Source organism: Chiloscyllium punctatum, chromosome 24 (assembly GCF_047496795.1).
Source record: "Chiloscyllium punctatum isolate Juve2018m chromosome 24, sChiPun1.3, whole genome shotgun sequence".
Lineage (NCBI taxonomy): Eukaryota > Metazoa > Chordata > Chondrichthyes > Orectolobiformes > Hemiscylliidae > Chiloscyllium > Chiloscyllium punctatum.
In genome coordinates this window covers 87,264,333-87,292,313 of record NC_092762.1, presented here as the reverse complement: position 1 = coordinate 87,292,313, position 27,981 = coordinate 87,264,333, and the positions used below count along the sequence as shown (strand labels likewise).

At 45.7% G+C, this 27,981-nt stretch overlaps 1 protein-coding gene across 3 annotated transcripts; it reads right to left on the bottom strand.

Moving 5' to 3' along the window:
• Nucleotides 1-82: 82 nt before the first annotated feature.
• Nucleotides 83-27,280, bottom strand: LOC140494810 (kelch-like ECH-associated protein 1A). 3 transcript variants are annotated; one of them, XM_072594441.1, is made up of 6 exons: nt 26,965-27,280; nt 14,696-15,840; nt 12,649-13,061; nt 9,178-9,383; nt 7,450-7,626; nt 83-1,699 (listed from the first exon to the last, which is right to left on the bottom strand). In XM_072594441.1, exons 2-6 carry the CDS (start codon nt 15,245-15,247, stop codon nt 1,533-1,535), a joined length of 1,515 nt encoding a protein of 504 aa, XP_072450542.1. In that variant the 5' UTR covers nt 15,248-15,840; nt 26,965-27,280; the 3' UTR covers nt 83-1,532. The 3 variants fall into 3 exon arrangements, with proteins under 3 accessions (XP_072450542.1, XP_072450541.1, XP_072450540.1); XM_072594440.1 differs by having other exon boundaries at nt 83-1,668; nt 12,379-13,061; nt 26,965-27,278; XM_072594439.1 differs by having other exon boundaries at nt 12,379-13,061; nt 26,965-27,277.
• Nucleotides 27,281-27,981: the final 701 nt, after the last annotated feature.

Here is a 27,981-nt window from a genome sequence, read left to right as displayed (position 1 = left end):
TCAGAGTTGGTGTGTGGAGCCTAAACTCTAGTCAGTGTCGGTACCACAGTAATCTTTTATAACTGCAAAATATCATGTTTATTTTTAAAATTTGGTTTATTTTCATATGTAAGAACTTTGAAAAATGATCATAATTTATATCGGTAACTATATACAATATCCACAGTAATTACACTCCCAGATTGTGAGTTACTCACTCACTCTGGTCAGGGGATGTTTGCTGACTCCCACCCTCACTGCATGCTCTGTCACTCCCCTGAAGACTCTTCATTGTATCTGCTTTCAGAAAACATAGACTATCTGATATTGTATAAATGCGAATATCAGGTAATGATCGGACTGAGCTCACCACACCGCCACCCACAACTGAACAGAATTTCCTCTGAAGATCATATCTGAATAATCGCTGGGGTGTGGTTCCAGCATTCAGTCAGTGCCTGTGTGACGGTAAGGAACGAAAAGGCAAGCACCCTGTTTAGGTAGTTCTGCTTTTGGACTGACTGCATTTTTTAAGAGTCAAGATTAGAATGGTGCTGGAAAAGCACAGCAGGTAGGCAGCATCCGAGGAGCAGGAAAATTGACTGAAGGGCTTTTGCCCGAAACGTCGATTTTCCTGCTCCTTGGATGCTGCCTGACCTGCTGTGCTTTTCCAGCACCACTCTAATCTAGACTCTGATCTCCAGCATCTGCAGTCCTCACTTTCGCCCTGTGCATTTCTTAAGAACCATTTTTGTCGGCGTGGTTTAGAGAATGGGCATGTCTGAGAGCGGGAGAGTGTGTGTGAGTGAGTGTAGGTGAGTGAGTGTGTAGGTGAGTGAGTGTGTAGGTGAGTGAGTGTAGGTGAGTGAGTGTGTAGGTGAGTGAGTGTGTAGGTGAGTGAGTGTTGGTGTGAAAGTTTGGGTGTGTGTGTAGGTGTGTATATGTGAGTGCCCAAGAAAGAAAGTGTGCATGTGTGTATGTACATGTGTGCAGTGAGAGTGCATCTGAGAGTGTATGTACATGTGTGTATGTACATGAGTCTGTGCATGAATGTGTATGTGCAGTGGTGAGAGTTCAATATGCTTTTGTTCTGTGAGCTCTTGTCCCACTCCTGACCCAGTCTATTAAGCCCCTGCCCCAACAGGAACAAGAATGTGAGATTCCAAAATGGCACATTTTTCAACAACCCCATTTTCCAATCCTGGACAGGAATCTGTTCAGTTCCTTTCTGAGAGTAAAGATGAATAAATCTACTGTTTCACACAGTGTCAATTGCAGCATTAAACTGGGAGTGTATCATTCAAAAGTGAGCCTTGGGTGAGGGACACATGCAGTATTCCTGGTCCTCTGCATTGTAAATATCCCCTTTGATCTTCACTTCATTATCTGTTCTCTGCAGAAATTTCCAGTGCATTCTGTGCTGCAGCAACCAGCAAATGTAGTGTGTGGTGGTGAGTCTGAATTTGCCAACTCATTTCCCACGGGTGGAAGCAGTGGGGAGAGTGACAGTCTCCACCAATTCCTGCACCATCAGCTGTTTGGGAGTGCAATGGTCAGCTGTCTCCATCAACAGGGGTCAGGTTCCTTGGACATGGCTCCATATTAACTGCAACTCCCATACCACTGCGTTGAGTGAGCATGACAGTGACCTCTGTCCATTCATCTTTCTCCGGGTCATAGCACTCCACACTGTCGAGAAAACCGTTCTGATTAAAGCCTCCTACACAATTGAGGGAAGAAGAAATTATTTCAACTGGTAATGGTTAGAAGTTGACGCAAACCAAATGGCTTGTGAGGCAAGAAAACTAACTAACCTGGACCTGAGACATCTTACCACAGAAGAGAGAACTCTTTGACTAATTGTGATTTTGCTTAAATAGTCCCAAACTACATTTATTGCCACATAACCCTGTATTGATCCCATATAAATCTCACTGCTGTACTGACTGCCCCAGCCCTGCATCAATTCCAAATTAATCCCACTGTTCCACTCCCTCCCTCTATTCTTCTGCATCTTATTCTATCATGGTATCTACTTTAACCTCCCTGATGTATTCAATGCTTCAACATCTATCTCAACATACCTCCTCTTTTCGTTTCAATTTTTAATGGCTAACCCCTCATCATCAAGAAAAGGCTTTCAAACAGGATGATTTTTAAAATTCTCCAGTAATTTCCCTCAACTTTCTCTATACCAGCGTAATCATTTTCAGTATCTCAAGTCTCTTCTCATGTCTATGTTAACAATAAATGCACTTAGTCCTCCAGCTGCAATTAATGCTTTGCAAATTGATCAGTCATTCCTAAGGCTTGCACTTGATGCTCCAATTTCTCAAGTTGCTGTGGTCTTACTTCTGACCTTATCTTCCTGTGATCTCGGTCATGAGGGACTTAAACACTGCTATAAAAGAGAGAAGAAGTCAAAACTATTTACCTTGCTCCCATCAGGATGAAGATGCAAGAAACAGACGTGTAAGAAGGAACACCAATTAAATAGTATGAGGAGATGGTGCTGATCGGTTGGACCATTGCTCACATGGAGTCACATTTGGAACAGTTAGCTGTCAATGTACTTTTCAGACTAGGCAGATAGAGTCTGATTTACCAGATTGTTGCCAGTGTCTGCTGTGTCCCCATAGCAGTCTCCATGAACCCCTTTCCCAAGAAAAATCGTGCAAAATAGATACAAATTCCTTGAACCCACATAACAGAGGGTTCTGTATTTTAATATAGCAGCTTCTAATACGTGCAAATGGGAACCTGAATAATGATCTTTGATTGGTTTCTGGTGAAACTCAGTCTGAATTTAGTAAGTAAGTTCCATAGCTAAATTACATCTAATGGTGAATATAATGGTATGTTGATTGTCCTTCTAGATGGAAGTGATCATGGGTTTGGAAGGTGCTGTCTCATCAAAGATCCTTAGGGCAGCAGATACGTAGGAACGCCACCACCTGCAGGTTCCCCTCCGAACCCACCCACCACCCTGACCTGGAAATATACCGCTGCTCCTTCACAGTCACTGCGTCAAAGTCCTGGAATTCCCTCCCTCAGGGCATTGTGGGTCAACCCACAACAAGTGGACTGCAGCGGTTCAAGAAGGCAGCTTACCACCACCTTCTCAAGGACAAATAGGGTTGGGCTCTCAATGCTGGCCAGCCAACGATGCCCATGTCCCACAAAAGAAAAAATAAATGGGCTGGTTAAGCACAGTAGGTACGTTGTTCATTACAAATGGTCAATAGGGCACATTGTTCAATTTGGTTCACCAATTATTAGGACAGACACTCTACATACCTGGCACCATAAGGGCACTGAAACTCAGATCACATTATTTAAAGACAAAATGTCTTTTTGGCTTGATGGCAGCATCCTGTTTGTGGAGAAAACCAAGCATGGTTTTACTGTAGCACTGTGAGACTTTACCAGTTGTTCAAATTTCTTTGGGACACCTTCCCTTCCAGGGTAATCTGAGGTGGACTGTTCACCGCTCAGGGTCACAAGTGCTGAACATAGACATTTTCATATGTTCTTGCACTACACAGTGAATGATAATTTGATCAAGATATCTGTTATCACACAAGATGGTATTGGTATGCTCTATTTCAGTGTTGAGCTTACATCCGATTGGCAGATTGCTAGAGCTGTATTCATCGGGTTGCCAATAAGATTAATCATGTAGTGTGTAGAGCTGTGGAATCCTGAAGTTTATATTGACCAGTGAGCATAGACTTGTGGTAGATTGTAATAGACAACATCACTGGCAGACTTCTCAAGTAATTCATCAAGGAAAAGGGACTGCTTTGATTGCTCCATTTCAATGGAAATATTGAACTTAACTCTTTTTCTGTCTGCTTATACCCTATACACATTCTCAGAGTGCAGGTTGGAACATAGGAACAGGAATAGGCCATTCAGCCCGTCAAGCCTGTTCTACTATTCAATGAGATCAGGGTTGATCTGCTGCCTAACTCCACTCACCTGTCTTTCGCCCATATCCTTCAATATCTTTGCTTAACAAAAATAACAATTTTAATTCTGAAATAGTCTTTAAGTTTATTAATCTGTGTAAAGAATTTCTCTCATCAGGTGCATATTCAAACATCATAAATGTGTCACCAACATAGCAGAAATAGAAGATTCCTTTCTCACAGTAAACAACAGACATGTTAACGAAACCTGTTGGAGGCCTACACAGGATCTCAAGGCAACTCTGTCTGTTTGAAACTGAACTTAACTGCATAAGTTGCTAAGTTTGATACACACAGACATTGGTGTCATAAAGAATTGTCAAAATACAGGAACATAATGCAAATGTGAATGGCCCTGATATTCGTCAACGCAAGGTTGGAGCTGGAGTAATCATACACAAATGTGATTACTCCAATAAAATGCACACTTTGCTCAGTGATGGCTCCAAATTTATACATCCAGGATCTGCCATGTCACATGACTGAGCAAATACTGAAAGGGAAGCTGCTGAGACACCCATTGGCCTCGGATAAAGGTGGTATCATAGAGTTCTTCCTCACAGCCACTGAGACCCAAACCCATAAAAGTCATGTCCCTTTTTACCCTATTCTATCTATCACTGACCCTCCACAATGCAAATTGGCCAAATGGTTTTAAATGAGCTTTGTTCACACATTGTGAAGGATTCCTTTGCTTTTCTGAAGACAGTACAAGGCCTAGAGGATAAGAGCAATACCACATCCGTGTGAACTTTGACATTGCTAGCTTATTTACCAATGTACCACTGGAAGACGCCATTGCCATTTGTGCTGTTGGTTTCTCCACTAACAGGTTGCAGCCATTGAGCTCATAAAAATAGGGAATGACTTTCAGTGGCAGTGAGACACCAGGAATGCAGGCCATAATTTTGTTTTTTATTCACTCATGGTACGTGGATATCACTGGCTAGGTCAGCATTTACTGTCCATTCCTAGATGCCCATAAGAAGGTTGTAGTGAGCTACCTTCTAAGAACAGCTTCAGTCTGTGTGCTACATAAACTGGTGTTCCTTTTTTCAAATCTGTTTCTTGCATCCTAGTCCTGTTGAGATAGTAAGCTTTGATATCGTTTCCCCTCTCTGATTAGTAGTGCTACACCCCCTCCTCTTTATCCCCCCTCCCTATTCTTTTTAAATGCTCTAAATCCTGGAACATCCAGCAACCATTCCTGTCCCTGAGAAACCCATGTCTCTGTTATGGCCACAACATCATAGCACCAGGTACTGATCCATGCTCTAAGTTCATCACTTTTATTCCTGATACTCCTTGCGTTAAAGCAAACATACTTTAACTGATCCCTTGGTTCCTTCCTTGGAAAATCCTTCCCACTAGCTGGTCTACCTCTTGCTATGCCTCATCTGAATCAACTCTCAGAAAGGATTCTGAGGGATAGGATGTATGACAATCTCGAAGAGCATGGTTTGATTAAATGCAGTCAATACGGCTTTGTGACGGGCAGGTCATGCCTCACAAACCTTATCGAGTTCTTTGAGGATGTGACTAGAAAGGTTGATGAGGTTGAGCTGTGGATGTGGTGTATATGGACTTCAGCAAGGCATTTGATAAGGTTCCCCATGGTAGGTTCATTCAGAAGGTCAGGAGGAATGGGATACAGGGGAACTTAGCTGTCTGGATACAGAATTGGCTGGCCAACAGAAGACAGCGAGTGATAGTAGAAGGAAAATATTCTGCCTGGAAGTCTGTGGTGAGTGGTGTTCCACAGGGCTCTGTCCTTGGGCCTCTACTGTTTGTAATTTTTATTAATGACTTGAATGAGGGGATTGAAGGATGGGTCAGCAAGATTGCAGACGACACAAAGATTGGAGGTGTCGTTGACAGTATAGAGGGCTGTTGTAGGCTGCAGCGGGACATTGACAGGATGTAGAGATGGGCTGAGAGGTGGCAGATGGAGTTCAACCTGGATAAATGTGAGGTGTTTCATTTTAGAAGGTCGAATTTGAAAGCTGAGTACAGGATTAAGGATAGGATTCTTGGCAGTGTGAGGAACAGAGGGATCTTGGTGTGCAGGTACATAGATCCCTTAAAATTGCCACTGAGGTGGAGACGGTTGTTAAGAAAGCATATGGTGTTTTGGCTTTCATTAACAGGGGGACTAAGTTTAAGAGCCGTGAGATCTTGTTGCAGCTCTATAAAACTTTGGTTAGACCGCACTTGGAATACTGCGTCCAGTTCTGGTCGCCCTATTATAGGAAAGATATGGATGCATTGGAGAGGGTTCAGAGGAGGTTTACCAGGATGCTGCCTGGACTGGAGGGCTTATCTTATGAAGAGAGGTTGACTGAGCTTGGACTTTTTTCATTGGAGAAAAGGAGAAGAGGGGACCTAATTGAGGTATACAAGATAATGAGAGGCATAGATAGAGTCGATAGCCAGAGACTATTTCCCAGGGCAGAAATGACTAACACGAGGGGTCATCGTTTTAGCTGGTTGGAGGAAAGTATAGAGGGGATGTCAGAGGCGGGTTCTTTACACAGAGAGTTGAGATTGCATGGATTGCGTTGCTAGCAGCAGTTGTGGAAGCAAGGTCATTGGGGACATTTAAGAGACTGCTGGACATGCATATGGTCACAGAAATATGAGGGTGCATACATGAGGATCAGTGGTCAGCACAACATCGTGGGCTGAAGGGCCTGTTCTGTGCTGTACTGTTCTATGTTCTAAGTAAAGTTTAATTTCTGTACTATTGAAAGAATTATTGAGGGAAATTGTAATATTGCTCCCTCTGTGCACCCCCATGTCTCTTGTTGTCTCACACTTATTCCCATTCAACCGCACTGCTGATTCCAGGCCCCAGACTATGTTAATCTCACTCTCAACAAATAATACATTCCCTAAACCTCACCGTTACAAACTTCTAAGGCCTTTGTTCTCCTCCAGTTCTGGCATCTTGCACATTCTTGACTTCCTCCTCCCCATCGTTGATGGTCATGCTTCAATAGTCTGAGCCCTAAGCTCTGGAATTCTCTTCCTAAACCTCCCTCTCTTTTCACTCATCCTTTAACATGCTCCTTAGAACCAAATTATTGGTCACCTGTCCCAGTTCGTCCTCAGTTTTGGTGAATTGTCATCAGTCTGAAGCTCATGGTAATAGGATCACTGGCAATATCAGGGGTAGGAGTGCAGATGAACTAAGGGTATGTGTGGGAGGTTTTGATTTATTATTGTCACACGTAAATAGGTAGAGTGAAAAATTTTGTTTTGCATGCAATACAGGGCGATCATACCATATAAAGTGCAATAGCGTAATAGAATAGAGCAAGGAATACAATGTTACAGCTTCAGAGAAGGTGCACAAAGCGGGAGATCAACATTAAATTTAAAATTGGAGCAGAGTTTAATGCAGCACAGATAGAGGATCGTGGAAGCAATCACCTTGGGTTATTCTTAGCAGTTGCTTTTTCAATAGTGGGAGAAGCCAGTTTGTCAATGTGACTCTTACCCAGTACGTAGATCTTGCCCCGATATGCAGTTGCTCCCAAGGCGCTCCGATTATGCTTCATGCTGGCAACATTTTCCCATTTATCGGTCTCTATGCTGTACCTCTCAACTGATGAAAATTGTTCCCTTCCATTGTAACCACCAGCAACGTAAATATAATTGTTCAATGCAACAACACCTGGGGAGACACCAATACAGACTATGCAATGAGAAAGAGAAAGGTGGGCTCTTACAAAGAGATAGTACATTATAGAATCCATACAGCATGGAAGTAAGCCATTCAGCCCATTGAGTCCAACCTGAACCTCCAAAGGGGCTTAGATCCACCCCACTACCTTACCCCTATAATTCTGCATTTCCCATGGTTATCCCACCTGGCCTGCACATCCCTGGACACTATGGGACAATTTAGCATGGCCAAACCACCTAACCTGCACATCTTTGGACTGTGGGAGGAAACCCATGCAGACACAGAGAGAATGTGCAAACTCCACAAAGACACTCACCCAAGGGTGGAATCAAACGCAGGGTCCCTGGCACTGTGAGGCTGCAGTGCTAACCACCGAATTACTGTACTGCCCTAGCAAAACACCTACAGTGAAAAACTCATAACCTTAGAACACAGAACAATACAGCATAGAACAGGCCTTTTGGCCCTCGATGTTGCGCCGTCCTGTGAACATATCAAAGCCCATCCTCCTACACTATCTCATCATCATTATCCAAAGACTGTTTAAATGCCCCCTCTCCCAAAACCTTCCCCCAATGTAACCCACATCCCAAATTTTATTTTACAACATGCCTGTGAAGCACCTTGGGAGATTGTTTTACATTAGCAAATCTTAAGTGCAAACTGTTGTTGATTTAACAGAGCTTTGAAATTATGAAATTACGGGACAGAGAAGACAGAAAAAAGATTGGTTCTAGTGATTATGGGGATCTAAAATAAAAGGAATGCCAACATTATATGAAAAGTATCTATGATCATAGGGACAGGAAGAGGCCACTCAGCCCCTTGAGCCTGTTCCTCAATGCAAAAAGACCATGGCTGATCTCTATAGTAAACTATCTTTGCTTTTATGTCCATTATTCTTTTAACCAATACAAATTTACCAATCTCACCAGGAAATTCCCAATTGAACCCAGATCCAGAGCTTGTTAGAAGAAAGCATTCCAGCTTTCCACTACCCTCTGAGTGGGAAACTGCTTCCTGATATCATCCCTGACGCTGCCTCTTTTTCGAGACTCTCCCCAAAGGAAACAGTTTCTTTTATCGATCCAATCACAGGATTAATACCATGTAGAATGTGGCCATTCGGCCCAGCAGGCCTGCAAACCACTCAATTAGATCCTCCCTTTCATCATCTCCACCCAAAGGAATACAAGGTTAGTCTGTACAAACTGTTCTCATAATTTAACTTTGCCAATTCACTTTTCCAATTGACTTTTGTACCTCTCTGAAGAGTCAGCCTCTTTGTGAAAGCTAAGTGTGGATGGGAAAATTCCATTAGGGTAAAAACAAAAATTGTGTCAGGAAAATTCAGCAGGTCAGGCAGCATCCGTAGAGGAAACAATTATTATGAATAAAGGTAATTGACTCAAAACATGAAATGTTTCTCCCCCCTCAGACGTGGCTGAATTTTTCCAGTATCTTTTTCTTTCTATCACAGGTCTCTGGCATCTGCAGTTTTTCTTTGTTTTTGAGTTGGTATAGTGTCAGAGACCTCACCTGCTCCACTGCGAGGGGATCCCATTGGAGAGATCAAACTCCATTCATCCTTCTCAGGCCGATAACACTCTACGCTGTTCAAACGGTTCTTTCCATCAAATCCACCAATCACATACAAGAGTCCATTCCACACTGCCACCCCAGCACCAATACGACACATCTTCATCGGAGCAACGAATGTCCACTTGTTTGTTTCCGGGTCATATCTACAAACAAGATAGTGACAGAATATAAACTCAGAAAGACTATTCACACCTGCAACGTTTCCCAGTGACTCCCACAGCCTCAATTCCTCATTCCCCAATCTTCCATCTCTGGAAAGTTCTGTTTATCAATGGAGTTTGGGATCTGGAAGGGAGATAGTGACTGGAGCTACACTCACCTGTGCCTCATTCCCTAGGTGTTAGGTCTGGGCAGCAACTGCTTTCAAGGCTAGTCAACTGCAGAGTCATCACAGATATATCTTCATATCTGTGGTCGAAATGCATGTAGCTTCCAGACATTGGGATGGAGATGCCAATCCATGGAGATGCCCTTCTCCACTGTTTCTCAATTCCAGCTTCCTCAGATAAGGCCTGCTTCCTCAGGTACTGGATGGAACCAGGAACTATCTGGTCAAGAAACATTGAAACAGGAGGAGTCTATTCAACCCCTTGAGTCTGTTCCACCTTCTAATTAGACACCAGTTGATCTTCTCATAATGCACTTACCTAACAGAACTTATTAACTTTAGTCTTGCAATTTCCAATTGTATCTCCAGTCCCAACAGCGGGAGAGTTCCAGATTTTCACCGCCTCACTTGGGTGAGGAGGCATCATCCTGAACAGCCTGATTACAATTGTAGGGTTCCGCCCTCTCTCCCCTCCCAACAGAGGGGATCATTTATCCCTACCAGCCCTATTAAATCTTTAAATCTCTTTAAACACTGCAGGTATATCACCATTTAAACTTCTAAACTCAAGGGAATGTTACCTACTCTGTGTAATCTGGACTCACAATCTATCCTTTTTCTTGATATCCTTTTTACCCAGAGAGTGGTGGGGGCATGGAATGCGCTGCCCGTGGGAGTGGTAGAGTCAGAATCATTGGCGACCTTTAAGCGGCATTTGGATAGGTACATGGATGGGTGCTTAATCTAGGATAGAAGTTCGGCACAACATCGTGGGCCGAAGGGCCTGTTCTGTGCTGTATTGTTCTATGTTCTATGTTCTATGTTCATTCTGGTGAATCTGTTGCCCCTTCGAACCAACATTTCCCTCCTGAGATATTGGGTCCAGAAGGAACCTGATTACTCCAGGAGGGGATCTGACCCCACCTCTATACACCTACTGAAAAACATTCCTGATGAAGGGCTCTCGCCTGAAATGTCAATTCTCCTTCTCTTTGGATACTGCCTGACTTGCTGTGCTTTTCCAGCACCCCACTCTCGACCTATGAAAAACATCCAACCCTTGATATTGCAATTACTTTCACATAAAACCCAGCATTTCTTTAAAATTTTTAATCATTCAGAAAAACCATTAGCTTCTTGCGATTGCTGTACTTTGAAACCCACATCTCCTGTTCTTCCACAGTTCCTCACTCTCACTGCTTAGAAAAGACTTTGATCTATTTCTTGTCAGAAAACCATGCTTAATAGCAAATAACTATTTTAATTCATGGACGGGAAGTAACTTTATTAAACAGCAGTTTTTTGAAACTCAGCCTGAAGCTGACACAAAAAAAATGGATATCCCAATTTGCATCGCTGTGCATGACACATTCCAGTCTTTGGAATCGAGACAGGAACTCTGCAAGAAAGCTGCATTGTCCCTAAAAGCAATGATTTCCTGAGCAATGCGATGAATCCACATCTCCTGTCCCATTATCATGGGATTGAGACAGATACTGACAACCCTTTAAACCCACATAGTTGGACAATAGGAGCTGAGCTAAGAGCTATCCAGATGTGATCTAATCACGTTTCCCTAAGAATACGCGAACAATAACCTTATTTGAAACCCCTGGGTGGGTGGAGAGAGGAGGGCACATTATAAACTAATCCTTTGTAGATTAATGCAGGTGCTTCTCTACTGAATGGAGGACAAGGAGCTGCTGGGGAGATGGTGATATAATGGTAATGTCCCAGCATTAGTAATATGAAACCCCAGGCTAATGCTCCAGAGGCATGGCGTCAAATCCTAGTGCAGCAAATTGAAAAATTTGGGTAGGATGTGTGTAGAAAAGCTGTGAATATTTTGCTAAAACCAGTTTAACTATAATGCACCTAACTTTAACCTGGTGTGTAATTTTTAACTTTGTCCACCCCAGTCCAACACCAGCTCGTCCAAATCGCATTTAACTTTGTTAGACTGAAGAAAATCCTTTTCCAATCACTGTGAACAGTTCGGGGATCATAACATTCAATGCTATGGGTCTGCTGCAGACAGTGGAACTTTTGTAGGGGCTAGTATATTTTTGTAGTACAGACATGATGGGCCAAAGGTGCTTTTCCAAACTGTATGATTCTACAAACTGAGGTGTGTCTCATTTTCTGCTGCTCTCCACATTGTGAACGATGTTGCCCTGTGTCTCTTGTTCCATTCACTCTGCCATCAGATCTTCAACAGTGTGTCCTGAGAGAGACCCTCACCATCACCACTACTCCCCCCCCCATGCCTCCCGAATCCCCCAATCCCTGGACCCCCCAATCCCCTGACCCTCAACATCACCATGGCCCCTGGCCCCCAGCACCCTACCTGCTGGACCCTCACCATCCCCTCCTGGAGCACCACCATAGACCCTCACCACACCTCCACAAATACCACCTAGACCCTGGACCCCCACCATCACACCCCTCCCCAGACCCCCATTACCCACCCTCCACCCCTCGGGACCCCTACCATCATCCCCCGGACACCCACACCCCCCCCCCATCACACCCATGCCATCACACCCACCCCAGACCCCCATTACCGCCCCCCCCCCCAGACACCTACTATTCCCCCCCCAGGCCCCCAATCCCCAGACACCCCTCCTGGACCCCCACCATCACCCCTCCCCCTCACTCCCACCCCTCCCCAGCCTCCTCCCCATCAACCTGCCCCACCATCACCCCTCCCCCTCTCATCACAACCCCAGTCCCTCCCCTCACCCCCCGCCCCTTCCCCAGCCCCCCCTCACCCTCCCACCCCCTCCCCATCATCCCTCCCCCTCCCCCACCTCTCGGCGCTGCGGTGATGTGATGACCCCCAGGAGCCGCCCACAGCGTAAATGGCTCCGTCGATGGCGCCGGCGCCCAGCCGGTTGCGGGGCACGTTCAGCGGCGCCCGCTGGCTCCACTGGTTGGTCATTGGGTTGTAACAGTCCAGCGCCGCCGAGTCCACGTTCTCGCCCGCGCCCTGAGAGTTATTCCTGCCGCCGATGGTGTAGAACAGCCCGAGCACCACACAGCAGGCAGCCCCACTGCGGGGTCCCGGCATATCCGCTAACCTCAGCCAGCGGCCGCTCCGGGGACTGAACGCTTCCATGTTGGGGACCGAGCGCTGCAGGTAACCCCCGGCCACATACACCAGCTGGTTCCCCCTCTGCCTGACCGGGGGCAGCGGCTTCCGCAGGTACATCTCCTGGAAGATCTTGGAGAGGATATCCCGGCACAGATTGACCTTGTCCAGGATTGGGCATTCCTGCAGCTGGTGTTTGAGGAAGCGGAGGGGCAGCGCGTAGATCTGCAGGGCGTTCAGGAGGGCGTGGAAGTACTGGGTGCGACCCTCCAGGTCCCACCGCACCCACTCCCTGCACGCCTTATACACATCAGACTCGCACAGCACGTTCAGGCCATCCTGACTGATGAGGTCCAGGAGTTGACAGTGAGTCAGGTTGAAGAACTCCTCTTCCTTGATCACCTGGTGGGAAACAGGCCATAGTCAGGGACAGCAGCTCAGGAGAGGGAGGCCGGCAGCGGGGAGACAGCAAACGCTAGGGTCACAGTGAAACTGGGGCAGTGACTAAAATAACCCAATCAGAAAAGATAGAGTGAGTGAAAAACAGAGAGAGAGTTGAGTGAGAGGTGGAGAGTGTGTGAGAGAGACAGGCAGACAGATGGAAAGAGAGTGAAAGGAGGGGGGCAGAGAGAGAGAACATTTTACTGTATATTGTGCACTGTGTATGGACTTTCAAAAGACATCATAGACTTGTGAGAAACATCGAAGACCATAGGGTCATTGGTTGCATGAACACAATCTGATAAAGGACAGAAAGCAGAGTGGCTGTTTTTCAGATGAGAGGGAACTAGCTGATGGTGTGCAGGGAGGGGTCAGTTTTTGATGATGTTTATTATTGATCTGCCCTTTGTATACATGGCATTGAGAATGACATTGAACTGGATTTACTGAGGAAATAAACTGGTGAAATGGGCAGTTATGTGGCTGATGCAGTTTAACACATCAAAGTGTCTGGAGTGAAATTCAATCTCACACCATCAGACAGCATGACTCCCAGTTAGCTGTGGAAAGTATGTATGAGGTGGATTCCCCTGGGTTTAGAGTCATTGAGTCATAGAGATAGACAACACAGAAACAGACCATTCAGTCCAAATTGTCCATGCTGACCAGATTTCCTAAATTAGAGTCAAAATGTGTGGCACTGGAAAAGCACAGCATTTCAGGCAACATCTGAGAAGCAAGACCCCTTCATCAACAATGTCCTGATATCCTAAACTAACATAGTCCCATTTGCCAGCACTTTACCCATATTCCTCTGAACCCTTATAAATAGGTTAGATTCCTTACAGTATGGACACAGACCCTTTGGCCCTACAAGTCCACACTGACTCTCCTGAAGAGTAGCCAATCCAGACCCATTCCCATCACCTTATATTTACCCCTGACTAATGCATCCATCATTATGGACAATTTAGCATGGCCAATTAACCTGAACTGCACATCTTTGGACTGTGGGAAGAAACCCATTCATACAGGGAGGAGTGGGGGGAGTGTGCAAAATCCACATCCAAGGTAGGAATTGAACCCGAGTCCCTAGCACTGTGAGGCAGCAGTGCTAACCACTGAGCCACCATGCCATTCCTATTTACATACTCAGCCAGGTGCCTTTTAAATGTTGTAATTGTACCAGCCTCCACCACTTCCTCTGGCAGCTCATTCCATACACGTACCACCCTCTAAGTTCCCTTTTAAATCTATCCCCTCTCACCTTAAACCTATGCCCTCTAGTTCTGGACTGTCCCACCCCAGGCAAATGACCTTGTCCATTTATCCTATCCATGTCCTCATGATTTTATAAACCTCTATAAGGTTACCCCTCAGCCTCTGATGCTCCGGGAAAACAGCCCCAGCCTGTTCAGCCTCTCCCTATAGCTCAAACCGTCCAACCCTGGCAACATCTTATAAATCTTTTCTGAACCCTTTCAAGTTTCACAACATCCTTCCTGTAGGAGGGAGACCAGAACTGCATACAGTATTCCAAAAGTGGGCTAACCAATGTCCTGTACAGCTGCAACATGACCTCCCAACTGGTTTACCTCAGTGAAATGAATATTGATGTATTCCATCCCTCTCTGGCGAAGCTCAGTGCAGCCAATCTGTTCAGCAAAATGGCAGATACCAATGGCATTGGCAGAGTCCAGGTTCTTGATGAGGAAATCACAGCAAGCGTTGATCACCCCCTCCACCTGGTACATGGTGCTGGCCAGCAGCAGCTGAACTACACACTGTTCACCCACTGACACCCGAGAGGTGTAGGCAAAGTCAATCAGCCTCTCCATCACCATGGGGTGGATGCCCTGGATCTTTACCTCAGGGGCCTGGCGCTCTCGCAGGTTGGTGGTGAACATGGCCTTGAAGACAGGGCTGGAGGCAGCAAGGACAATCCGATGTGCAACAAATGTCTGCTCCTTCCCACCGTGGGTCACTCGCACTGTCACATCACACAGCTGTCTGTCTTGCCTCAACTCCTGCATGATGCTTAATGCCCGGGACGGGTGGCTTTCGACGGTATAATCCAGATATCCGTGACCTTTCAGTGATGGGACAATGACTGGGGAATGGTTAACCCTCTTCTTCAAGCTCAGCATTATTTTATCAGTGGGGTTCCTGCTCTCCCTGTCCTGAGGCTGGTTTTCAAGTGGCTGATGGGTTCCACTGCCAGGTGACTGGGTCAACTCACCATCCTGTTAGTGAACCCACTCCGTCTCCTGTATCCTCATCCCTCTCTCAGCCTCAACTTCTGAAACTCATTGGTTTTCAGACATCCTTCTCTCAGTTTCCTGCAGTGAGTGAGTATCTCCCTGAGACTCAGCAGGAGGGTGAAAAATAGACAATGCCTTCAGGATGATGAGACCAGTCCCTCAGGACTCAGTAGCTGCACCTTGACTGATAATTTAAGGCACAAAAACTCAGTTACAGTCTTTCACGCCAATCAATGCCAAAGTTACATAATAGTCTTATATTCTTTTGTTTCCTCTCCCAAAATTGGACAGTGGGTGGAACTGTCTAGCTATTTAAAATGATGCCAGTGTTTGATGAGGATTGACAGTGAACTGTCCTGTTCCTGTTCGATCTTGGCTGAAAATTGGATGCTGACAGTCTCCAGGCCGGGGAAGGTCTCACCAACCGAGGTGTGTTCCTGTCAGAAGCTAATGACCAGCAAACTCTGCCATATGTGACACTGCAGATAGAGACAAGGACAACGGTATTAATGGCATCATTACATCTCACACACTAACACACACACACAGGGACACTCCTGATACACACACAAATGTAGCATCACACTGCACTAAAATTCATACATGATTGTCAGTTAAGATCTTAATTCTGGATTAGTGGTGCTGGAAGAGCACAGCAGTTCAGGTAGCATCCAAGTAGCTTCGAAATTGACGTTTCGGGCAAAAGCCCTTCATCAAGATCTTAAGCTGGGCTTTACAGTGTGGTGCTCTAGTATTTACTGGAAGCTACCTACAGTGAGACCCTTTTCTTTTTATACAAATAATAACATACTGAACCTATTTCAACTCAAAATAAACAGTTCACTTCATTCTCTACTTAACTTATGAGTCAATGCCTTGACCAGAGTCCCAAAGCCTGGTTTAAATTTAATCAAAACCTGATGATTAACTGTCAGTCATCATCTAACAGGTGCATTCTCCATGGCAATGTCTCTACCAATCAGAGTTCACTTGCCAACCAATCAGTATTCCCTTTTACAATGATATTCTTGTGAATTGGCCTGAGGACAAGATGAAGAGATTCAACAAGATGTGTACTTTTTGAGCAAACCTCCAGTGCTATATTTCCAAGAAACTATGATGTCTGCTAGCGAGAACAGACAGGGACTCAGGGCTGCCTCACAGCACCGGAGACCCGGGTTCAATTCCCGCCTCAGGCGACTGACTGTGTGGAGTTTGCACGTTCTCCCCGTGTCTGCGTGGGTTTCCTCCGGGTGCTCCGGTTTCCTCCCACAGTCCAAAGATGTGCAGGTTCGGTGAATTGGCCATGCTAAATTGCCCATAGTGTTAGGTAAGGAGTCGATGTAGATGTAGGGGTATAGGTGGGTATGCTTCGGCGGGGCGGTGTGGACTTGTTGGGCCGAAGGGCCTGTTTCCACACTGTAAGTAATCTAATCTAATCTAATCTTAAGGTCTCATCAGAAAATTGGCACCTCCAGTACAACAACACCTTGCATCTACTTGGCATTCACTGAACCAAGCTGATACCATGGCCATCAATATGGAGCAGCCTGTGATAGAGTCAGGGTTGGTGCAGCCTTTAGTTGGAGGCACAAACTGCTCTGAAACATAAAATGATGTTCCTAATCTTCAGTCATCCTGATTTTAAAAAGTCTGCAAATGTGCTGTCAACATCAAAGAGCAATAAAGCAACAACACTTACAAACACACCTACACACACACATCATGGGTGTGCTGGGGAAAATATAAACACTATGGCTCTTAGGAGGTAGTGTGGTGAAAAAAAAGGAAGTTAAAAAAAAGGGAAAAAAACAGCAACAACATTTGAATGGACACATGCACATCTCACCCTGGAGATACCACAGTAAATATTTTCAACAGGAAGCCTCAAGCCTCTCCCTCCCTATTCATCCTTTCGCATTGCTAAGGTCACATGTCCTTACAATAAACTGAAATAACTGCATTTTTGATTAGTCATTGCCTGTCAGCGACAATTGTTTGCACACGAGTTAACTCTTTCAACTCCACATTGGAGTGTGAGCAAACCTTGACATAAAAAATTGAGGCTATGCAAGGCAGGGCATCCTCGCCAGATCAGTTCAGGCCAGTAGCAAAAGAAACAATAAGTTTGCAGCTGTCACTGAGAACAGCTCCCATACACACACTGACTCTCACTGAGGTCTGGGGTCTCTCTCTCTCTCTCACACACACACACACAGACTCTCACTGGGGTGTCTTTCTCTTACACACACACTGACTCTCACTGGGGTCTGGGGTCTCTCTCTCACACACTGACTCTCACTGGGGGTCTCACAGACACACACACACACACACACTGACTCTTACTGGGGTCTCTCTCTCACACACACACACACACACACAGACTCACACTGGGGTCTGGGATCTCTCTCTCACACACACACACAGACAGACTCTCACTGGGGTCTGGGGTCTCTCTCATATACACACACACACGCACAGACTGTCACTGGGGGACAGGTCTCTCATTCCAGATATTTGTGCATATAGAACAAAGAACAAAGAAAGTTTACAGTTCAGGAACAGGCTCTCCAAACCTAAGCTGATCCAAATCCATTGTCTAAACCTATCGCCCAACTCCTAAGAATCTGTATCCCTCTGCTCCCCACCTCTACATACATCTGTCCAGATGAATCTATCGTGCCTGCCTCTACCACCTCTGCTGGCAATGCGTTCCAGGCACCTACCACCCTCTGTGTAAAGTACTTGTCATGTGTATCCCCCTTAAACTTTTCACCTCTCACCTTGAACATGTGACCTCTCATTATTGAATCCCTCACCCTGGGAAAAAGCTTATCTCTATCCACCCTGTCTATACCCTTCATGATTTTGTAGATCTTAATCAGGTCCCCCCTCAAACTTTTTTCAAATGAAAACAATCCTAACCTACTCAACATCTCTTCATAGCTAGCACCTTCCATACCAGGCAACATCCTCGTAAACCTTCTCTGCACCCTCTCCAAAGCGTCCACATCCTTTTGGTAATGTGGCGACCAGAACTGTACATAGTATTCTAAATGTGGCCGAACCAAAGTCTTGTACAATTTTAACATGACTTGCCAGCTCTTATACTCAATACCCCGTCCGATGAAGGAAAGCATACTATATGCCTTCTTGACCACTCTATCCACCTGTGCAGCAACCTTCAGGGTACAATGGACCTGAACTCTCAGATCTCTCTGCTCATTAACTTTTTCCAAGGCTCTTCCACTTACAGTACAGTTTGCTCGAGAATTAGACTTCCCAAAATGCATCACCTCACATTTACCTGGATTGAACTCCATCTGACACTTCTCCGCCCAACTCTCCATAGAATCATAGAGATGTACAGCACGGAAACAGACCCTTTAGTCCAACTCATCCATGACGACCAGATAGCCCAACACAATCTAGTCCCACCTGCCAGCACCTGGCCCATATCCCTCCAAACCCTTCCTATTCATATACCTATCCAAATGCCTCTTAAATGTTGCAATTGTACCAGCCTCCACCACTTCCTCTGGCAGCTCATTCCATACACGTACCACCTTCTGCGTGAAAAAATTGCCCCTTAGGTCCCTTTTATATCTTTCCCCTCTCACCCTAAACCTATGCCCTCGAGTTCTGGACTCCCCCACCCCAGGAAAGAGACTTTGTCTATTTGTCCTATCCATGCCCCTCCTGATTTTATAAACCTCTATAAGGTCACCCCTCAGCCTCCGACGCTCCAGGGAAAACAGCTCCAGCCTGTTTATCCTCGCCCTGTAGCTCAAATCCTCCAACCCTGCAACATCCTTGTAAATCTTTTCTGAACTCTTTCAAGTTTCACAACATCTTTCTGATAGGAAAGAGACCAGAATTGCAAGCAATATTCCAAAAGTGGCCTAACCAATGTCCTGTACAGCCGCAACATGACCTCCCAACTCCTGTACTTAATACTCTGACCAATAAAGGAAAGCATACCAAACGCCTTCTTCACTATCCTATCTACTTGTGACTCCACTTTCAAGGAGCTGTGAATCTGCACTCCAAGGTGTCTTTGATCAGCAACACTCCCTAGAACTTTACCATTAAGTGTATATAAGTCCTGCTAAAATTTGCTTTCCTAAAATGCAGCACCTCGCATTTATGTAAATTAAACTCCATCTGCCACTTCTTAGCCCATTGGCCCATCAAATCAACGTCCCGTTGTAACCTGAGGTAACCCTCTTCGCTGTCCACTACACCTCCAGTTTTGGTGTCATCAGCAAACTTACTAACTGTACCTCTTATGCTCGCATCGAAATCATTTATATAAGGTTATTGGACCCAGTACTGATCCTTGTGGCACTCCACTGGTCACAGGCCTTCAGTCTGAAAAACAACCCTCCACCACCATCACCCTCTGTCTTTTACTTTTCAGCTAGTTCTGTATCCAAATGGTGAGTTCTCCCTGTATTCCATGAGATCTAACCTTGCTCACCAGTGTCCCATGGGGAACATTGTGGAACACTTTACTGAAGTCCATATAGATCATATCTACTGCTCTGCTCTCATCAATCCTCCTTGTTACTTCTTCAAAAAATTCAAACAAGTTTCTGAGAAACGATTTCCTATGCATAAAGCCATGCTGACAATCCCTAATCAGTCCTTGCCTTTCCAAATACATGTACATCTTGTCCCTCAGGATTCCCTCCAACAACTTGCCCACCACTGAGGTCAGGCTCACTGGTCTATAGTTCCCTGGCTTGTCCTTACCACCTTTCTTAAACAGTGGCACCACATTTGCCAACCTCCAGTCTTCCGGCACCTCACCTGTGACTATTGATGATACAAATATCTCAGCAAGAGGCCCAGCAATCACTTCCTTATCTTCCCAGAGTTCTCGGGTACACCTGATCAGGTCCTGTGGATTTATCCACTTTTATGCATTTCAAGACATCCAGCACTTCCTCCTCTGTAATATGGACATTTTTCAAGATGTCACCATCCATTTCCCTACAGTCTATATCTTCCATGTCCTTTTTCACAGTAAATACTGATACAAAATACTCATTTAGTATCTGCCCCATCTCTTGCAGTTCCACAAAAAGACCGCCTTGCTGATCTTTGAGGGGGCGTATTCTCTCCCTAGTTACCCTTTTGTCCTTAATGTATTTGTAAAAAGCCTTTGGATTCTCCTTAACTGTATTTGCCAAAACTATCTCATGTTCCCTTTTTGCCCTCCTGAATTCTCTCTTAAGTATAGTCATACTGCCTTTATACTGTAAGGATTCACTTGATCTATCCTGTCTATACCTGACATATGTTTCCTTCTTTTTCTTAACTGAACCCTCATTTCTTTAGTCATCCAGCAATCCCTATACCTACCAGCCTTTCCTTTTCCTTTCATCGTAACAGAAATATACTTTCTCTGGACTCTCATTATCAATCTATCTATATCCTCCTGTATTCTCTGAGAGTCCCTTATGCTTTCTGCTACTCCACCAATCTTCATGTCATCTGCAAACTTGCTGATCATACCAACAGTGTCCTCTTCCAGATCATTTATGTATATCACAAACAACAGTGGCCCCAACACTGAACCGTCTGGAACACCACTGGTCACTTTTCTCCATTTCGAGAAACTCCCTTCAATTACTACTCTCTGTCTCCTGTTACTCAACCAGCTCTTTATCCACTGAGCTAGAATGCCCTGCACACCATGTGACTTCACTTTCTCCATTAGTTTACCCTAGGAAACCTTATCAAATGCCTTATTAATGTCCATGTATATGACATCTACAGCCCTTACTTCATCTATCAACTTGGCCACTTCCTCAAAAAACTCTATTAAGTTGGTAAGGCACAATCTACCCTAAACAAAACCATGTTGCCTATCACTGATAAGCCCATTCTTTTCAAAATATAAATAGATTTTATCCCTCAGTACCTTCTTCAGCAATGTTTGCACCACTGACATCAGGCACACTGGTCTGGAATATCTCTACGACCCTTCTTATACAGGGGGACAACTTGAGCAACCCTCCAGTCATCTGGCACCTGACCTGTGTTTAAGGATGATACATAGGTATCTGTCAGAGCCCCAGCTATTTCCTCTCTCGCCTCCCTCAGCAACCTGAGATAGATCCCATCCGGTCCTGGGGGTTTGTCCACCTTAATATCCTTTAGTCTACCCAACACATCTTCCCTCCTTATGTCAATGTGACCCAGAGTAAACAAATTTCTATCTCTAATCTCAGCATTCATCACCTCCTGTTCCTCAGTGAACACTGATGCAAAGTAATCAATGAGAATCTCACCCATTTTCTCAGGTTCGACACACAACCTTCCTTATGGGCGGCACGGTGGCACAGTGGTTAGCACTGCTGCCTCACAGCGCCAGAAACCTGGGTTCAATTCCTGCCTCAGGCGACTGTGTGGAGTTTGCACGTTCTCCCCGTGTCTGCATGGGGTTGCTCCGGTTTCCTCCCACAGTCCAAAGATGTGCAGGTCAGGTGAATTGGCCATGCCAAATTGCCCGTAGTGTTAGGTGAAGGGGTATGGGTGGGTTGCGCTTCAGCGGGTCAGTGTGGACTTGTTGGGCCGAAGGGCCTGTTTCTACACTGTAGGTAATCTAATCTTCCTTATCCTTTAGTGGACCAACCCTTTCTCTCGTTACTCTCTTGCTTCTTATATAAGAATAAAAAGCCTTGGGATTCTCCCTAATTCTGCTCACTAATGCTACTTCATGACCCCTTTTAGCCTGCTTGATTCCTCATTTCAGACTTGTCCTACTCTTCCGATATTCCTCCAGGGCCCGTCCTGTTCTTAGCTGCCTGGACCTTATGTATACTTCACTTTTCTTCTTGGCCAGTTGCACGATTTCTCCTGCTATCCACAGTTCATGAATCTTGCCCTTCCTATCCTTTGTTTTCAAGGGACATGCCTATCCTGCACTATCTTTAATCTATCTTTGAAAGCCTCCCACATCTCAAATGTGTACTTTCCTTCAAATAGCTGTGTCCAATCCACATTTCCCAGCTCCTGCCAAATTTTGATATAATTGGCCTTGGCCCAGTTTAGTACTTGTCCCTTAGGACCACTCTCATCTTTATCTACAAGTATTCTAAAACTTACAGAATTGTGGTCACTATTCTCAAAGAAATCCCCCACTGCAACTTTTATCGCCTGGCCTGGCTCATTCCCCAACAACAGTGTCCCAATATGGTCCCTTCCCTCATCGGACTATTGACATACAGCTCTAGAAAACTTTCCTGGATGCTTCTTACAAATCCTGCCCCATCCAGACCTCTGACACTAAGTGTATCCCAGTCAATGTTGGGAAAATTAAAATCTCCCATCACCACCACCCTATTGCCTCAAGATATTTCCATAATCTGTTTACCTATTTGTTCTTCTACCTCACCCTCACTGTTGGGAGGCCTGTAATACAGCCCCAACAATGTAACTGCACCCTTCTTATTTCTCAGCTCCACCCATAATGCCTCACTGCTCAAACCCTCCATAGTGTCCTCCTTTAGCACAGCCGCGATATCGTCCCTGACCAGCAATGCTACTCCACCTCCCCACCCCCTTTTACTTCCCTCCCTGTCCTGTCTGAAGCATCTGTGTCCTGGAACATTTAGTTGCCAATCATGCTGTTCCTTCAATCAAGTTTGAGTGATCGCAATAACGTCATACTCCCAGGCACCAATCCAAGCTCTAGGTTTGTCTGCACTCCTTGCATTAAAGTACACAGGTATCTGCACTTCAGGCCACCAGTTCTTTTGCGTTCATCCGCTCTCTGCCTACTCTTCCCCTTGGTAATGCTAACTTTGTGATCCTTACAGTCTCCAGTTTCCACCTGACTGTGTAGTAGTCTTCTCTTCTGGTTCCCAGTCCCCTGCCACATTAGTCTAAAACCTCCCCAACAGCAGTAGCATAATCTAGACTGAATCTTCAATGCACTAAGGAGCATGGGCAGAGCTGAAAAAGTTTCATCTTTCAGGGAAACAAGATCCCATCTGCTTTCTCAGGTAACTAAAGATATATTGGAAGAGCAGGGAAAGTTCACATCAGTCTCCTGGGGCCATGTGTGTCCCACAAACAGCAGCATTTAAGCTAATGATGTCGACATTATCACTTTGGGATTTTGTGTGCAAAGTAACTTGCATTTTCTGCAGTGTAACAATGTTTGCACTTCAATAAATACCGCACTGGCTGTGAAGCATTTTGGGACACTATATAAATGTAAGCTTTTTATTTGGTACAGCAGAATAATGGCCAGCTAATAAATATTTGGAACCAGTTGTTGAAAGAGTTTATGAAAGAAATGCACCTTTTAACTTCAACAGAAATAGCTGGAGAAATTCATTAAGTCTGACAGCCGCTGTGGAGACAGAAAACAGAGTTAACGTTTCGAGTCTGGTATCTCTGATGAAGGGTCAAACCGGGCCTGAAACGTTAACTCTGCTTCTCTCTCCATAGAAGCTGCCAGACCTGCTGAGTTTCTCCAGCTATTTTTTGTTTCAGATTTCCGGAATCCGCAGTTCTTTGTTTTAACTCTCTTTGATTTTCATTTCAGATCTACCAATAAGATTTCTGCCCAGTGTTTTAAGGTCAACGTCATATTCCTGTCCCTTTTCTCATCACATCTGCTGCAACTCGTCCACAACCGGACTCACCAAACACTGTCGAGTTTTATGCTCCCTCCCCGCTGCAAATTAGTAAAATAATTGGAGAATATTGAGCCAATTGGAGAAGTCATTGTGGAGTCTGCTTTAACATTATGAAACTTCATCAAATACAATTCCTACAGTACAGCCCAACAAGTCCACATCAACCCTCCGAGCAGCATCCCACCCAGACTCAACCCCACTCCCACTTTATCGCGGTAACTCTGTATTTCCCATGACTAATCCACCTAACCTATACATATTTTTGGACTTCCTGAATTTCCACGCAGACACAGGGAGAATATGCAAATTCCGCACAGAGAATCGCCCGAGGCTGGAATCGGATGTGGATCCCGAGAGCTGTGAGGTAGCTGTGCTAACCACTGAGCGCCACCGTGCCACCTCAAATTCACAGGCACCTGAGTCACAATCTATACCGACACCACAGAACCCAAACTCTGAATATCCCAAATCATTTCACACTTCAATAATTATTTCATTGGCTGTCGTCCCTGTTATAATTATGGGAATGCGGTGGCCTATGTGTGCACAACATGCTTCTACAACAGCAAAGTGATAATGATCATAGAATTGATTTTAGTAACATCGGTTGAGAATCAGTCCTTTTTTGGGCCATTTTGCACTGGATAGCTCCGCCACGTGACATCCCCTTTGACCATAGCTTCAGTTTGACATCGTAATCAAAACCTGCAACTGCATTCTCTCCTTGCAACTGACAAAAAACAGAATGTTGGGAGTTTGATCAAAGTTCAACGACTTGAAACATCATTGCCTTTCTTCTTTGAACAAACACTGTCTGAGTTGAGTGTTTCCAGCTTTGCTGTTTTGAATTACACACAGTTTTCACTCCTGTGTCTCTCCAAGTTCGCTCTTTCCTCTGTCTCATGCCAACATCTCTTTCCCAACCCATTATGGTGATTAATTCTCTCACTCTCTCCCAAGTATTTATCAAGCGAAATCAGTGACGAGGACAGAGTTCCTTTAGCATAATTTTAGCGTCAGTTCCTGGGACACAATGCTACATTAAGAGAGTGAGGGAGCAGTTAATGAGTCCAGGTGGTCAGGCAGTGGGATAAGACACGAACCAAGCTTTAGTTTTCAGGAATGCTCGTTTCAAATCGTGTATCCCAAGATCTCAACAACCAGTTTCAGTTTCATATTGAAACTGATTTTTATATTAACGTGTTCATCCACCTCTGTGATCGGACTTTAACTCAGACCTTCAGGCCCAAGTGTACCACCGTACACTACCACCGTACCCCAAGGCTCTCCTCTCCTCCTTAATTCTATGACTTAGGTGAAGCTCCAGTTACTGTCCAGCACTTGAATGCAGTTACAGAGTGGGGGTGGGGATGGGGATGCGGAGTTGGGGGTAACTTTAGATCATGAGTGCAGGTGGTGGGGCATGTTTTAGGAACAGTTCATCTCACACCAGTTTCTGATCATCAGCGGTGAACTGACAGAGTCTGGCTCTAACCACAGTGGAGTACGATGGTCCAGACTATTCCCCAGCTTTTAAAATGTTTTAAAATTTCTTTTTTTTCCCCTCCAGTAACAACGTACATGGAGAAAAAGGAAAGAATTACAGAGCGAACTGACATTGTCGACACCGCTGCCAGCAGTGAATTACCCTTTGAAACGTAATTCCTGCAGGAAATGTGGCAGCTAATTTTCGCGCAGCCTTGTGACAATGTCTGGCGCCACGAATTGTCAGCAATGTTAGCTGAAGGATGAACTCCAGTCCAGGACACTGTGGAGAACTCCTGCTTCTGACATACTGCAATAGGACCTTTTCAATCCATAGGGCCCTAGTTTAATGAGTGGAGACTGGAGAGGGGAGAGGTGTCGCTGGGTCGATACACAGTCCTGTGAGGAAGCCTGTGCCACACTGTCTCTGGAGCCCAGGCTCAACTCAGGACTCACCGGGAATCTCCGGTCCTGCCCTGGACAGCTTTAACCCCCGGCCCCGGAGTTTAGGAGGCGGTCGGTAAAGTGCAATTGTCTCTGGGCTGCAGGGATGGGGGGGAAGGGGGAGAAATCATTGATTCCCCCCTCCCCTTATTGCCCTACTCAAGGCAATTCATAATAAGATGGTAACCTTCCTCCCTCCCACCCATATCCCCCCCCCCCCCCGCAGGATTCAACAAGGGGAGTGATTGCACTTCATTTCGGAGCCTCCAACCCTTGTTCCCCAGGGAAACCCCGTGTCTCTATACCGGGGGGGGGGGGAGGTGCTGCAGTGTCTGAGGCACGGCCTTTCAGGTGAATCCGTAAATCGGTGGCTGCCTTTTGAGGAGGGGTTGGGAGGGTGGGGGGTGGGTGGGTTCTGTGGTTATCCCCAGGCCAGTCGATCAGAAGCCACCGATGTTTGGGGGAATGGTTTCACTGGTTCCCCATCCGGAACTGTCACTGGTTCGCTCAGCCATCACCCACTGCAACACAGCCTCAGCTTACCGAACACCGCTAGGTTTTATTTGGGGGTGTGTGGGGTGGGGGGTTGGTGGGATCTTGCCGTGCCCGTTGGATTTCCTGCCCTATATTGCCTTTCCTGGCGATGTGACAGGCGCTACAGAAATGAACAATCTCTACTTTTCCTGGAGAGTGCAGGTACTACTCTCTCTCTCCGGATCTAGCCCCAGGGCCGACCCCCTGTTTCACTCCTTAACTGAGTCTGAAGTTTATTCGACTGCAGTGGCCTCACAGCCGAGCCAGTAATGTGGTGCTTTCCCCGGACGGGGTGATCCCACAGGCCACACGGAGAAGGTGATCCACTCAGGGATAGGAGATCTGCATTAAATTATCAGGCAAACCCCGAACCCTCGGAGGGGGGGGGGGTCCTCAGGTGGCGACAGAAAGCCCCCTTTAAACCGAGCTCCAGCTCAATAATCCAGGTGTAGCCTCAGGACAAGAAGAAACCAAATAACTTACCAGGTGCTGAGAAACTCGGCCTGTCTTTAATCCCTTTGAAAAACAATCAGATTAAAAGAGAAGGCAGCTGTAAGAACTGCTTCATGAGGTTTCCTCCCTTTTCCAGCTCCCCCACCAAGTGGCCCGAATACCAGCAGCTGCTGCTCCTTTAAGACGCGCTCAGCGTGCAGCCTCACACAGTCGATCTGCCGGCGCAGGGCAGGTAGAGGGGCGTGACTTGCTTTTTTTTTCAGTTCAAAAGGGAGTGTCTGGGAGCCGCGGGCCGGTTCCGGGAAGGTAACTGAACGTTCCGGCCCTTTCCCAGACATCAGCATGACTTTGCAGTTTGTTAGTGATTGACATTGCGAGGGTATGAGAGACAGGGAACTGGTGAGACTGGCGGAACCAGAATATGTCCTCGGTCTCAGAGTACACAGCACTGCCCCCTTCCCCATGCTGGGGGCCAACACTCTCCAAACTTACCACCAGCTCAGCATACTCAGCACATGGTCTCATAGATCTGCGGTTTTAAAACATAAAACACAATCTTTTCAAAACAGTTTTGAGGCTAACCAGGGCGCTGTTAGAGATCAGTTCTACAATACAGCTGTTCCGGCTTAAAACTTTCAGGAAAGGTCACGATTTGGAGATGCCGGTGTTGGACTGGGATGTACAAAGTTAAAAATCACACACCAGGTCCACAACCACCTGGTGAAGGAGCGGTGCTCCGAAAGCTAGTGCTTCCAATTAAACCTGTTGGACTATAACCTGGTGTTGTGGGACTTTTACCTTCAGGAAAAATTGTGTCAATCTGCTTCTGACAGGTTGACCCATGTATTACAATAAACTGTCTCTAATTTGTCCGAATTAATTGACATGGGAGGGAGGGGAAATGGGGGTAAAGAATTGAAATGTCTCCTCCATACATTGACTTCAGCATAGAGTTAGAGTGGTTGGCACTGCTGCCCTCCCAGTGCCAAGGACCCGGGTTTGATCCCAGCCTTGGATGACTATCTGTGTGGAGTTTGCACATTTTCC